Source organism: Oreochromis niloticus, linkage group LG8 (assembly GCF_001858045.2).
Source record: "Oreochromis niloticus isolate F11D_XX linkage group LG8, O_niloticus_UMD_NMBU, whole genome shotgun sequence".
Taxonomy (NCBI): Eukaryota; Metazoa; Chordata; class Actinopteri; order Cichliformes; family Cichlidae; genus Oreochromis; species Oreochromis niloticus.
The window spans coordinates 27,972,392-27,987,917 of record NC_031973.2 but is presented as its reverse complement, the minus strand read 5'-3'; the positions used below and the strand labels follow the sequence as shown (position 1 = coordinate 27,987,917).

Sequence of the window (15,526 nt, the reverse complement as noted above, 5' to 3'; positions counted from 1 at the left end):
ACGACGAGGAGGAGTACAAGACACTGATCCAAGATTTTGTTGAACGCTGTGAATCCAACTGCTTGCATTTTAACACCAACAAAACCAGAGAGTTAGTGATGGACTTCAGGGGCTGCATAGAGAAGAGGGACACTTTACATCTGGACAGAATGGTGAGGAAGGCAACATAACGCTGAAGAGCCTAACAACAGACCAACGGGCACTAAGCAGTGAGGAGCAGCATCAGTAACAGCCTGCTGTCGGTTTCCTGTTCCACCGACAGAATAAGGAGATCATTCCTCCCACAGGGCACGTGACTTGTTAACTCCAGTGGGTGGGTGGAGAGACTTTAACATTGTCAGCATTTCTCACTGTTCCACAGTGTAATGCACACTGTACACTGTTCACCATGCACCTTCATCAACAGGTTGTCTGCAGTGGACTTTTATCATTTTAACTTTATATTAAAATATAGAAACATTTTATTTATTGGTGTGTATTATTATTATATGTCTATAATATTTGTGGATATTGCTGGAATCTGTGTAGTGCTCTCCGTGTACGGTTGGCTGTCATGAAGAACAAAAAGGGAAACAAAAATAGTGTTTTATCTCCCACTGTTCCCAACGCGCGTCATCTCATTGTTCATTTTTTTCTGTTTTCTCTTATTGTAGGTCTTTAACTTTAACTCAACTAATATTTAAGCACCATTAGGCAATTGTTGTTGTGATTTGGTGCTACATAATCGGAGTATCATGGGAATCATCTTGACAGAGAACAAAAAGGCATCCAAAGAAAAAAATATCCTTTAAAAAGTCTGGAGAAGTATTCCTGAAGACTACTCAAAGAAATGACTGGAAAGCTTTGCTAGAAGAGTTCAGGCCATGATGAAGAATAAAGGTGATTATTTTTGCCTTATACACTGTATTTCTATTTATTTTCCATATGCTTCTACTTTTCCTAGCAAAATACGAAAAATCAGGAGTGGCTTGCGAATATTGCAAAATACTGTGCGAGTTTCTGCAGGCATTCTGGAAAAATACAGTATGTTGATTGGGTCAAAACAGGGTCAAAACAGCCCATCAACAGCAGACAGCATTTTCACTCAGGATCAGCACTGCAGACTACACTCTGACTTTCAGTGGTGCAGGTCACTGACAGGGCCAGGCAGGTTTCTGCACCAACCCTCCTCCCAAAATATACGAACTTTTGTCAGATTTTAAACTCTTATTAATGATAAAAGACATTTTTTTATTTGTGAGCATCTTCATCTGTTTTATTGCTCCACATACATTCATCATCAAAGTAACAGCATCATGGTCATACTGACACAAATGTGTGTGGAGTCAAATGTAGGCCGAAGGAAATTGAAGACATAAGCTCAGGTGACATACATAAGATACACGTCAAAGACTGAAAATGGTTAAAATATTAAAGTTATCCAACACATCTCCCAATTTCAGCACTTTTTAAAGATTCTCTGATTTAAGTGAGCCTTTTTAAAGTGCCACATACTGAAGCATCGAACTTCATTCAGTGAAACAACAGTTTAGTCCAACCTACCACAACATACGTAGCAATCTTTGAAAAACGGCGTTTTTCTTTCCTCTAATAACCGACCAAACCTGTCTAGGAAGCATGTCATGAATAAGTGAAAAGAATAAAAAGAAAGCGTAAATATAATGTGTGCAGTGAGTGGGTACATGGCCTTCTTCATAAGTGTACATTCATTATTCACATATAAGGCAGGCAGGAGTGGTGCTGCAGGCTGTGGCAATGTGGAGGCTCTCTGCAGCAGAGACTAACAACAAGGAGCACAGCAGAGATCCTAATGATACCCCACCATTCACAAAGTTTTGCTGATAACATTCATAAGTCTAAACGGCAACATAATGGTCTGAAGGAAAACACCATATTAGGAATGAGAATTCCCCGGGAAAACACTTCTCCCAATACCACAGGGATATTTGTGGAAGGCTGTTCAGTTGTCCTTATTCCAAGAGGGCTCTAAGTCAGTTTAAGTCTCTGTATGTCTCTGCACTACTATATTGTCCTTAACCAAGAGCAAGGCAGTCAGTCCAGGTAACTTCCAGGTGATTATGACCAAATTTTTGGTTTTCGTTCTGGAAGATGGCAGAACAAACAAATTAAGTCTGTAATACTTTGTAGTGTATTTCCTTTCGAGCACAGGCTTCTATTACACAGAGACTGCAGGGCCTGGGTATGATTCCCCACCACACCAGAAATCCTCCGGCTGAGGGATTTCTAAGAGCCACACCTCCTCTTCCTTCCCCTTCTCTCCCTGCTGTTCCTGGTGACCTTTTGCATCGGTTTCATCTTCTAATGCACTTTGCAGGACTTTGTAATAGTGGCAGTCTCGCCCATCATCTGAATTGTACGGAGGAGCCAGGATATCCAGGAAGGCGGCGGGCCCATCGACTGCGTAGATCTGGTGAAGGTTATCCCGCACAGGAGTGAGGAGACATGGCCCGCTGTTCTCCGAGTACTCAACCACTGAGCGGAGCACGGCACGCCACACGGAGGTCATCTGCAGTGGGGGTACCGGGGGGTCAAATACAGGTGGGACTGTGGTTACAGCCAGGTTTTGCTCCAGCTTGTCAAAGCAGCGGACGTTCACCTTTCCATAGAGAACCTGGACCACAGAGACAGGAAAAAGGTAGCAAGAATGGAAACAGGTTTCTTGCTGACAAAGAGATATGCAAATAGCTTTAGCCAGAAGTTAAGAACATTCAGCTCCTGGATAGCCTTCCTAAAGCCCCGACCTGAACCCTACCGACAATGTGGGGACTATACTTAAAAGCCAGGTCCATGGTGGGAATCCAACCAGTTTAAAATAACTATTCTATATAACTATTATAACTGTTTTGCCACAAGGGTGAACAGAAGCTCATATTTTACAGGTGAGACAGCTAATTGTAATTAATTACATGTATTAGGTCATTTTTACATGTATTCAATTATTTTGATCACTTTGGCTGGAATGGATTATATTGTGCAGCCGTGTTTTTGTATGCATAGAGTCCTTACTGCTTCTACGGGTAACGGGTACAAGGTCAGTAGCAGCCAAGTGCTTCTGCGTGTGCACACCTCTATACATGCAGACATTTTGGCAGTATATTAGTCTGGAGCATTCAGATGTGCATTAATAACACAATCTTCCTAGGAGTGGATGTCCCACTAAATTTACTCCAAGATCAGACGATGCAATGCTCAGAGAAAGTGCAAAAATCCCAAGAGAAACATCTCGGCTTCTACGGGCCTGGGTGAGTATGTTAAATATTACAGTTCATGACAGTACAATTAGAAATAGACTGAACAAGTATTGAGTCATTCTAAGAGTTGCCAGGAGAAAGTCCCGTCTCGCTATTAAGAAAATGTCAGCACATCTAAACAAACCACAGGATGTCTGGAACAATATCCTTTGGACAGATAAGACCAAAATGGAGATGTTTAGCTGTAAGATACACCACCACATTGGAGACAACCAAAGACACCACATCAGCACCTCATACCAACTGTGGTGGAGGGGTGATCACTGGTTTTGCAGGCACAGGAGCTGAACAACTTGCAATTGGCCTTTTTGGTTATAAGCTTTTATAACAAACACTCTCACACTTCTAGTAGAAGACAACCACAAACCCAACCTAAAAACAATCTGTTCATATTGATTATTTAACAAGCAGCAGCTACTTTGGCTGCTCCATTATTCACAAAGAGGGTAACTCCATATATTTGATTTGGTAGATTTGTACAGCAGATGCCAATTTTTGTCTCCTACCAAATACCTCAGAATGTTAAAGTAATACATGTTTATTTTTCTTCTTCCACATGATGTATGTCTGCATATAGTAGATACACAGTATGTGTAAAATAACTTTTATCAAGCTTTAGCTATCGGACTGATCGTTCTTGCTCTCCTTTGGTAAACATAGGACATGGTTGCACCCAGGTCCTCTGCAAAATCAGACATGTTGTGTTTTGTTTTCACTGAACTGTGCATTGTAGCCAGACATCACTACTTTGGCCTAGTCTGTCCAAAGGACAGACATGACTTATCTGTAGTGCCATGTTCTCTGCCAATCGTACAAAACTGACATGAACTGTAGCATTTAACATATTAAATGAGGCCGGTACAATCTCAGATGGAGCTCTTGGGTTTTTCCCACCTTCTCTGAGCTTTGCATGGTCTGACTACGAGGTAAACTTGCTGGAAGATTTCTGCACCGTGTTAGTGCACACCTGAATGCTCCAGACCAGCAGAAGAGCAAACCTTCTGCTTGTACAGAGGTGATCACACTCACCAAATCTGAAGTTTGACCTGGAAGAGCTTTGGCTCCAGATGTATTTCTTTCTGTCAGTAATATACTTCTATTTCTATGTTCCTTGTTACAAATGCTGTGTGACCACACCCACCAGTAACATTTCTTTATAGTAGGCCCACAACTAACTGTATCAGAAAGGCTCCAAAGGGTGTAATGCAACATCCATGTTGGGGAAAAGACATAAATGAATCCATCCATCCAAAACTGATTTTACAAGTATTTCAAGGTGTGGGCTAACCACAGTTATTTAGCCTGCTGACCCTACGTGAGTTCGAGTGCAAAGTTAAAGGTATGTTACGCACACTTCCAGCTAGTTAAGGCTGGTTAGCTGCAACTAGTTAGCTTAAATGAAGTTAGCAGGCTGAAGACAGAGGTGTAAAAACCTTGAGCATCCCGTTCATCCCCGGGTGATCGTGCAGCGGTATGGACGCGCCGCTCCTCAGTAGGAACACCCCCATACTGAACACCTCCGTCTCGCAAATGTGCATGTAGGTGACGGGGGGGCTCTGGAGCCCCGCTGCCCCGGAGCTCGATTTGGTTTTCCGAGGAGCAATTTTCACGTCGGAAGCCCTGACGGCAGTTACTAAGGAGATTAGTTCATTAAGTTTGTCCTCAACGACTTTATTGGCAGACGACTCCAAGCCTCTGAATGTCGTACAGGCTTGTTTTGCTATTTTCTGGATGAGAGGAGTTTTGTTGTCTCGCGGCATTCTGTCCCCAAAATTAAAAAAGCGAAGAACTTAACGTTTATCGGCGTCTCTCTGCCAGGATTTCCACCACCTTTGTTGAAATGCCACATAAATCCTACAGTGTCAGCAGATGTACTGTAGGCTCGGTGAGTCCGCGTTCCCGACAGACAAAAGTGCGACTTTTACCAAACAAACAAACAAACGCACGCAATTCATAGTGAAAATGTCTGATTGGAACCCCAGATTAGAGCCTCCCTCCAGTCATTCTCCGCGGTGTCGCCTCCTCATCCTCGCTCAAAGAGCCTGCGCATGAAGCAACAAGCAGCGTGGGATGTGAAGTTTAACCTGAAAACTTCATCGTGGTCTTCTTCGCGTTAACGCGAGCAATGAATCACTGCGCCATCGGATCTTGTTTAATGCTCACCTTTGTGCAACTGTGGAAGACAAGCGACTGTACAAATTAGCCAGAAACAATAAAGAACAGCTCTGTCTGTCAGTGACACTACATTTCCCAGAGGTCCCGAGGACGCAACCGAGTTTGCAGAGGGGAAGGCCAGACAGGCCACTGAACTCTCTGTGGCCCTCCCCCGCATCACATCCTCCATCTCCGTTTCTTTCCTTGTGCTAAGGCTTTCTTTCCTCTTTAACTTCACACCCACCCACGCCCACACACACACACACACACACACGCCCACGCCACGACCATAAGGATTAAGGATTTTAGACAACAGATGTGTGACGCTTTGCCGTTTTTTGACAAAAAGCACTAACAGTGAAATGCACCTGTAGACGCTTCAAGCAGACAGGATTAGGGTTTCTGCATTTCTGACGCAATATTTTGAGCTGTTTGTGATTCCGTATTATATCCTGTGTTTGTTGTCTGTTTATATTTTGGATCTTCTTATTGGTTTTATAATATTCAGTTTTGGTCCTCTTTGTCGTCCCCCTCTGTCTCCAATGTCAAGTCTCAGTTCCTCATGTGGTCCCTTGGGAAAGTTAATTGTCCCCCGCTTTAGAGAGATAGGTCACTGCAAGTCAGTAGAAAGAGAACTATGAATGAATTGTTTGATCAGGATAAAAATCATGTGACTCATATGTTCAGTTCTTCATAGTCACCAGATCTTAACAGAGGGACTGGAAGACAGTGCTCTGGGCCACCAATCAAAACACCAAGTGAGGGAGTATTTTGAAAGAATGCTGTTTATTGTTAAAATATTCCAGGATCCATGTGGTGAGGTGATGCTCCACACTTGTGTAATGCAGCTTGTCCTTTAGGATTGTGAGCACAACTCCATGCAAAGTAGCAAAATTTACATTATTTACTTATTTATTTATTTTGGGGTTTTTTTGTTTTGCTTTTTTGTTTGTTTTTATGGTGGTGGTGGTGGGGGGGGGTCATATTCAGTGTAAATGTACTTATTATATTTTGCACACTAAGCACATTAGTCAAGACAGGGTAATGTGTGTAAAATAGGCTGGATAAAGTCAATGTAAATTTGAATGGTAAATAATATTTTATATAAAAGGGCAGAAAAGAAAGGCATAGACGGGACAGGATGTCAGTTCTAATACAAAATACAAAAACATAATGATATAAAAATGCAAAAAAAAGTATTCTGCTGATCAATACATCCACTTTCTTAAAGACAAAAACAAATGAATAGGTTGGTTTTGTTGCTTCAAACAAAACCCTCCAGGAACCTTTTGCTTCAAGAAAGAAAACAACAAACCATGGGGCTGTGCAGCCAGCATCATAAACACTTTTACTTCATTTATCGTGTGTACAGTTAAACAGTTGGCACAACTACTCAATTCAATTCGCCTCAAGGCGCTTTACATTGTAAGGTAGACCATACAACTATGTGTGGATTTAGGGCTTTCTGTTTTGTGCATGCATGTGTGTGTGTGTGTGTGTGTGTGTGTGTGTGTGTGTGTGTGTGTGTGTGCGCGTGTGTATTTCTGTGAACTTTTCCTGATGTGTGATGCGTTCTGTGTGACAAGTGAGGGAGGCACAAATAAAGCAATGTCCCCTTGAGAAATAATGAAGTCAGCTCACTGCAGGCACACACACACACACACACACACACACACACACACACACACACACACACACACACACACGCACACTTTGTGTGTTTGTAGAGTTGGCCATTTTGTTGTTGTGGTTTTTCTCTCTAGTATCAGAGGATTACTACAGGAAATAATAAAAGCATAAATTATGACTTAAACTGGAGCGAAGCATTAAAAAAAAGAAAAACCTAGAGAAGCCCAAATCGGAGCTTTGCTGGTAATGTTTTAAAGTCACAGCTAGTGTTAACTAACTAAGTCACAGACGCTTCATGTGTACGATGTGACCCACATGACGGCCTCAACCAGTCAAGAAAAACTTCCTTACCCACGGCACCATTACAGGACTGTTACAGTGCCATGATTAGGCTGCCTTGCTGCTCACAACAACCTGTTGTGAGGCTTTACTCTATTTTTCTTGCAGATGTTTATCATTTCTTCATGTTTTTTATATTGTCTGCTTTCATCATCACCTTTCCTTTTGTGCCATTCTGTATCAGCTGGTTTGTTAGCTAAAGTGTTCAGTGGAATCTGTCAAACTGAAATCTGCTCCAAAAATAGAAGCTTGGATGACAACAAAATGACGTTTCAAATTCTCTTCATAATATTTAGCAGTAAAGGTACGTCTAAGACATGTAGGCTGTTAGGTTTGGTAATCTCAGTCTCTTGTGTCTGTTCTTTGTAGGTGATGTGGTCCTGTCACCTCCAGTTTGCACTGGGAGATTTGCTGATGAGTATGAAGTGGCTGGTATGTGAATCAGCATCTCCACGTTCAAATGAATGGTTTTCAGATAGAAAAGCATAGACTGTTCACTGGATTATGGAGATGAATTGCTGCTTGAAGTCGGAGACCTTTAGTCTCTTGTTCGGAAATGAGGAAAGAATAAAACCGGAGGTTGGCGGACAGATCGGTCAACCTTAATATTGATACTTTCAATAAATGAACAAATATTGCAGCTAGTACTCATCTTACCGTCCAGAATATAAGCTGCATAAAACAATATTGTCTGAGTTATGTGTTGACCGAGGACAAAGCAGCAAAGACCCGTGTTTGTTTGAGATCTTATTTGCATTTGGTGCTGGTACTCACACATAAAGCCAACATTATTCCCTGGCTGTTTAAAATGTGCATGACTGACATTGCAGAGAAGTCAAGTAAGCTTCATCATGCCGTTGCCAGAGTCGCAGCCAAGGACCTGAATGAAGCGAGTGATTCTCTCGCTCTCTGCTTTTTGCATTGCAAAAAATGCATGTTTGAGGATGCATATATAATGTTTATATGTGGACGCTGACATACGTAAGGGTGAAAATCAACAATATACTAAATACACTGAATAAGGTCTTGCAAACACAGCACACACACACGCACTCACACACACACACACACACACACACATTCCTCTGTCCTCTGGAATCAGCATATTGGGACAATGAGACAATGATAACAGCTGCTTATGGATCACTTAGTGGCCTTTGTATTCAGTCAATACACAGCCTGTTCTCTGTCATCAGAGTTGTCATTATTTTGCGATGTGTTCCACTGTGAAGCACACGAGGAGTCTTTCATTTGTTGGCCCCTGTGGCCTCAGTGAATCAGGCCATCATTGAGAAAGAAGTGAACTCTGTTGTTCATAATAAAATGCTAACAACTGGGGCCAAACATGAAAATTCATTAGCTTGCTGGAAAAAATGTCTGCATATCTTACAGAAAAAGACAATGCAATGCTAATGTTTGTTCTTTCCAGCAAAAAGACGTCTCTTTAGACCAAGCTTTTCTGGGGAATTTGTTCATCCATCAGTGAACTGTGAGAGGCAAGAGATGAACATGTTTATTTGATATACTAAACGATGCACAATTGTATTATTCAGGCTTTGGAATTTGGGTTTTATTTGGGCTCAAACCTTTTCACCTTAAGCCTAAAATTGTTCCCTCATACTCTGTTTTCTTCACTGGTCTTTGGAGAGCAGCAAAATATACACTGTCATTTATAGACATAAGTATAGAGTTGTTATTGTTTTTTATTTTTTCCCCATTCTGAATGAATTTCAAACTGAGAGCAGAAATTACAAATACAATTACTACAGCAAGCATAGTTCATGACTTTTAAACAGTCATCTAAAGGGACACATACTTGTTGAATCATGTGCACCAATCAGTCAATAAAATGCTTCATACCTGTTCATGTTTTTAGGTATAAATAGATGCATGCGCCATGAGCAAACAAATGAAAACAAGCAAATCAAACACTTTTGTTTTTATTAAGCGGTTAACATGGAGGAAAAATTTCTGCTGACGTGTTGGTAAGAAATATGAAAAGGTCCTGTTAGAAATAAATACTCAACCTAAACATGTGCTGTGAGTGCACATTGACCGTATGGTAAAACACAAGCTTAAAATGGACTCAGATACAACTGTAAATTGGTATATTGACTGAAATGCAAAGTGTTTAAAGACTGGGGATGGAAATTCAATTCAGTACCACTACTATACTTTACTGGTCCTGTGCTAACTTTAAGGTGGACTGAGACGGTATGCAGGATATTCCACCGTGTGGTGCACTCCAAGAAAATCATACAGTGTTGACTTGCTTGATTTAGGTCCACTTAGATGAAAGAGTCCATGCAAATGATCCTTTGATGAAACATTTCTATCCATAGGACAAGAGGGCTCATTGAACGGTCTAATGAGGATCAAAATGATGGAAATCATGGCTGTGGCCTTTAAAGTCACCACATCTCAACACCTGTGGGAGATTTTAGGCCAGTGTGTTAGCTAGTGCTCTAAGCATCATCATCAAAACAGCAAATGATGGAATATTCTTCATTTATGTTTGTGTTTCATCGCTCCAGAAGAGTTCCAGAGACCTGGAGAAGCAGTGGAGAGTGGAGGCCGAGCTATGGCTTCACAAGACACTGATGATTTTACTTGTAATGTGTTACCCCTGTGTGCATTTATGTCACTACATTTGAAAATTAGAAAAACAGTGAATGGTTGTTGTTGTATTTTTAACATGACAGGTTTGATAATCTCTTCAACAGTCAAACTGTTGTTTGACTGTTTCACAGCAGCAGGTTAATAAAAGTTTTTAATGCTTTTACTGTCTCATCTATCAACCTCTGTCTTTCTCTCACACTCAGTATTCTTTATGTCTCTGATGCTTTGGCTGTAGACCTCGACCAAACAGCAGAGATTTACCTTTCCATGAGTAATGATATGAAAAGGTACTCGCTGAGAGAGACATACACAAAACACACAAGCAGGATAAATGCTTCTGTATCTGTTGTAAATTATTTAGTAATTATTAGTTCAACATTAGGTGAGGGCAGAGGGGAGTCAGGCAGTCACTCTGGCAGGAGCTGTAGTCTATAGTCAGGTAAGCTCATAGTGCGGGCAGCCCACACTAAGCAGAGCTTAGCAGGGCTGAAGCATACTGACTAACATTTTACCAATAAGTGGATCAACCCTTCTAATCCACACATGCAAAGAAATCAAACCACAGATGTTCATAAATTCTGTCTAATAATGAGAAATGACACAGGGAAAATGTATTGAACACACTGACATTTATTTAATACTTTATACAAAAGTGTATGTTGGTGATGACGGTTTCATGACACCTTCTGTATGGAGAAACCAGTCCCATCATTGCTCAGGTGTGACTTTGACCCCTTCACCACACAAACAGTCTATTAATCCTGAAAGCTCCGTGGATCCTTCCCACAGATTCAGCTCAGGTGATTGGCTGGGACGTTCTAGCAGCTTTACTTGATTTCTCTGAAACCAACAGTTTCCATTGGCTGTGTTTGGGATCATTGTCTTGCTGAAACATCCATCCTTGTTTCATCTTCATCATCCTGGTAGATGGCAGCAGATTCTAATCAAGACTGTCTCAGTACATTTTTCCATCCCAGTGCCGTACGCTGAATAAACAGCCCCCCACCATGATGCTCCCACCTCCAAATTTCATTGTTGTGTTGTGTTGGTGAGGCCTTTTGACATCTAAACATGGTGTGTTGTGGCATTCAAAGAGTTCAGTTTTGATCTCATCTGACCAAACTTTCCCAGTATTTCAGCAAACTTTGATGCCCTGGAGTCTTGCATGGTGAGTGTGCACACAGGTCATGGTGACTGAGTGTACTTCTTATTGTTTTCTTTGGAACAATTGTACCTGCTCGGCTCTTGGACAACTCTTCTGATAGTTCTTCTCACTCCTTATCTGAAATCTTGTGGGGAGCTGTGGCTGGTTTAGGGTGAAATGATGTTCTTTCCAATTCTGGAAAGAACATCATAGCACCAAGAGCGCTCACTGGAACCGTCAGAAATTTACTTTAGAAATTCTTCTGTAACCAATGCCATCGGTATGTTCTGGAGCAATACGGCTGTGAAAGTCTTGCAAGAGCTCATTGGTTTTACCCATCATGAGATGTTTTGTGTGACACAATTTTATAGGCCATCACTTTGGACTGAACCAGCTGATATTAATTTGCATTACATGGCAGGGTTGCTTTCTAATTACTGATAGATTTCAGCCAGTGTCATGACTTTGCATGCCTTTTTGCACCTCCCTTTCTTCATGTGTTGAATTATTTCTCCTTGTGTCATTTCTCATTATAACACATGATTTAATTTATGGGCATCTATGGTTTGATTTCTTTGCACGTGTGGATTAGAAGGGAATATATTTACTTGAAAAATTGGTGATGGATTCAATACTTATTTAACCTGCTGTACTTGTATTTAATGTGGTATAGTTAAATAATTACAGATCAGTGAATAAAGATGCATATTTTAATGCAACAAGGGAGTGTAAGTTACCATATATGTATATTACATTGTATAATCAAAACATATATATTATAAGTTTTATAGGTGTAGGAATTAACAAGCATACGCAGGATATTTTCATGTGAATATGATCGCTTTCTTTGCTTCATGTTCACTTCCGATTTCATGCTCAACATTTTTTACTTATATGTCAAAATAAAGATTTGATTCAGAATCATTTTATTCAGGTTTTCCTCAGGTTTTGAATGAGTTCCCTCTCTCACGCTGAGATTTCTGACAATTTAATAAACAGGTTCTATGAGTTCATCCTGTCCTGTATGGTGTTTCCTTATCATAAATAATGTGCCAGGAAACATAGCTGTGCAGGCTCACAGTTGATAAGAGAGTCAGTGATACAGTGGTACGTCCATTATTTCAGCTTTTACATTGAAATGAGAATCCAGTTGTTTTTGGAGCACTGGATTACTGTTCATTGGATGTTAACTTCTTCTCTGACTTTTGAATACTTTTTTGGCTTTTCTCTCTTCTGAGGGGAAAACTAAAGGTCAAGCTATAATCTACTGCATCTCTATCAGTCAGCATTCAGAAGAGCACCGATAAAGTGTAAAACAATGGGGTGGAACCAGCCCATTTATCACTGCCTGGCTGCTTTGATAGAAACTATTACCTTTGTGTATACTGTGGAACTCCAGTGGATTCCTCTGTAATGTGAGGTATTTGTATGTGATGGTGTGTATTCCTCAAAAAAAACAGTACACCTTCCTGCTTTATGCCATTATTTCCTTACTGCTTCCATGGGAATTAAGAGGGTAAGTAGCAGACAGGTGTTGCTAATGAAATGCACTAAATTAACTGATCATTTGCAAGGATAACCACCTTCATAAAATGTGGTTTTAGTGGGGCTTTTAGCAGTTTGTTGGTCTGGAGCATTAAGGTGTGCATAAACACAGTGTCACAACTTTCTTAGCTAATTTACTCCAAGATCAGACCATTAAATACTGAGAAAAGTGCACAAAACCCAAGAACAACATCTCGGATTCTACGGCTCATTTAATATGTTAGAGGTGACCATTTCTTCTTATCTTGAAGCCACGGGACCTGGGTCGGTGAGTCAACCATCACCTGAAGTCAATGAGTCAAATGTGAGGGCATCTGTCCAACAGCTAATTCTAAAATTGTGTCAAAACAATAATTCCAAGTACGTCAGCAATTCCACAACAGAATGGCTGAAAAAGAAAAGAATCAAAGTGTTACAATGACCCAGTCCAGGCTTCAGCCTGATTGAAATGTTGTGGGAGGACCTTAAGAGAGATGTGTATAAATGCTGCCTGAAATCTTCAATGAACTGAAGCAACACTATAAAGAAGAGTGGGCCAAAATTTCTTAATTAATAAAGTCATACAGAAAACAGTTATGCCAAGTTATTGCTGTTAAAGGTTGTTCTACGAGCTATTGAATCATCGTTTTTCACAGGTCTGCATAGAATCCTGCAAAAACTCTGCTTTTCATATGACTGTACAGAGAAGACAGGTGAGGACTGAACACAGCAGGAAACAGCAAGGGAGGAACAGACAGTTACAGAGGAAGGAAATGGCAGGACGGATAGCAGGAAACTAACCTATAAGGTAAGGAAGTAACCAAAGACAGATAATACAAGGCATGAAGGGTAATGCTTGTTTTATGCTTAAGCAGGGGGAGACAGTCTGTGGTGAAGGCAGTGTACGAAGGATGTAGTACAAGCAGTTTTTGGGCCACTCTTGCTTGCAATGCTGTTTGAACGTGCTAGTCGCGCACTCCACTGACATGACCATTCCACTGGTTGTCCACATCCAGTAACTTAGGACTGCATGGGAGCATGTTTATGGTGGGTGAAAACAACTCTCTGCTCATCATCCGAATGGAAACCTGTATGCAAAGTGACACAGTTGCAGGTCCATAAATGGCCTGTATTTATATAGCGCTTTTGTGGTCCCTAAGGACCCCAAAGCGCTTTACATATCCAGTCATTCACACACTGGTGATGGCAGCTACATTGTAGCCACAGCCACCCTGGGGCGCACAGACAGAGGCGAGGCTGCCGGACACTGGGGCCACCGGGCCCTCTGACCACCACCAGTAGGCAACGGGTGAAGTGTCGTGACACAACGACCGAGACTGTCCGAGCCGGGGTTCGAACCGGCAACCTTCCGATTACAAGGCGAACTCCCAACTCTTGAGCCACGATCGCCCCATAAATGATGCCTGACTATAAACAGAGAAGCCAGGGACAAGGATGCACAGGATATACATGGTTAACCTATCTGTGACCAAATAACTTATCTCTGGCAGGGCTAATCTCTTGTCTTATTTCCAACAGGACTGAATTGTATTTACTGTTATATTTATACATTCTCTATAGATTTTAATCTATAGATTTTAACCTTTTTAAATCCTCATCTGACTAAATCTCTGATTGATCATTTTTGTGGAAAAGCCACAAAATGCCCCTTTTTACATGAGGGCACACCGAGCCTAGAAGAAGAAACTCCATTTAAATAGAGAAGTTGATAACCATCATCATATCTGTTATCTGGCTTTGTTGAGCCAGCTAAGACAACAAAAGCCTGGCTGTGTTTAACTTCATTTGTAGTATATCCCTGTAGCCCTTAAACAAATTAGAGTGCAATGTTTATTCAAATAGAGTCTAAGTTGGTCTGATCATGACTTGTCACTACTTCTGACTGTGTGGGGGATGGCTGACTGCAGATAATGTAGTGACAGCAGGGCTGCCTTTTGCTATGTTAACGTTGTGTTTGTCAGATTCAACTGCCAGAGGCTTCACTCTCACAGACACACCCTCTACCTCCGTCTTTTCCATTCCATTCATGGCGCCAAATCACGACAACCGTCAGCTTGAAACCTTGATTTGTGGTGATTAGTGTTCTATAAATATAACTGAATTGAATTAAACTTTACAGTGTATTTTGTACAGCCTTTCATTAATTCTGCATATGACAACGCGTGAAGATTTACCTGATGCTAAGTACGTTATGTTTTTGACCTTTGGCCATTATCTGAGATATATTCTTCTGTTATTGCAGATCACACAGATCTCATTTTGGATGACAATTTCCTTTGTTTACGTGAAGGCATTTTAACATGCACCATTGCACTGTGAAAACTGCTGCCATACACATCCAAACCCTGATTGAAATACTTCATTACTGTCATTATTATCAGTGTTTAAACCAGCCACGCTGAAACACAATGTGAAGCTTTATTTTCAGAAAATGCAGGTTTAGTCTGGATTGAGCTCAATGTGGAACTTCCCCCAGATGTTTGTGGAGCGCTAAAAGGAGAGAGTAAGTGTGTCTCAGGAACAGGAAGGCCCCACCTCCTCTACCCCCACCCCCAACCAGGCCCTTTGTTCCCTGATGATGTATGAGACAGCATCTCCCTTGGAGTACCACAGCAATATGACAGCAGAGCACTAACTCTGTCTCATAATGGAGACTGATGGGATGGCTCCAGTGCTCTTCACTTTGTCTACTACTAAGATTGAGCTGGTGCTGCACTCCAGGGCACAATGGGGCCCTTGGACACTTTGACAGGGACTGTCGTAAGAGAAGAGTCAACCTGACAGCAGTTCGCGTATGTTGGTGATGCTGGGCCTGCCACAGCCT

General features: G+C 41.3%; 1 protein-coding gene across 1 annotated transcript; it reads right to left on the bottom strand.

Annotated features, from left to right (window-relative positions):
• Positions 1-1,225: 1,225 nt before the first annotated feature.
• On the bottom strand, positions 1,226-5,385 carry adoa (2-aminoethanethiol (cysteamine) dioxygenase a). Its single transcript, XM_003454039.5, has 2 exons — positions 4,706-5,385; positions 1,226-2,632 (listed from the first exon to the last, which is right to left on the bottom strand). The coding sequence occupies exons 1-2, from the start codon at positions 5,030-5,032 to the stop codon at positions 2,177-2,179; spliced, it is 783 nt and encodes a 260-aa protein (XP_003454087.1). The 5' UTR covers positions 5,033-5,385; the 3' UTR covers positions 1,226-2,176.
• Positions 5,386-15,526: the final 10,141 nt, after the last annotated feature.

Excerpts from the sequence above, each read along its gene's own strand:
- adoa (XM_003454039.5), bottom strand. The coding sequence starts at position 5,032 with ATGCCGCGAGACAACAAAACTCCTCTCATCCAGAAAATAGCAAAACAA. Across the intron at positions 2,633-4,705 it reads GGATGAACGGGATGCTCAAG|GTTCTCTATGGAAAGGTGAA; the intron begins GTTTTTACACCT and ends TCTGTGGTCCAG.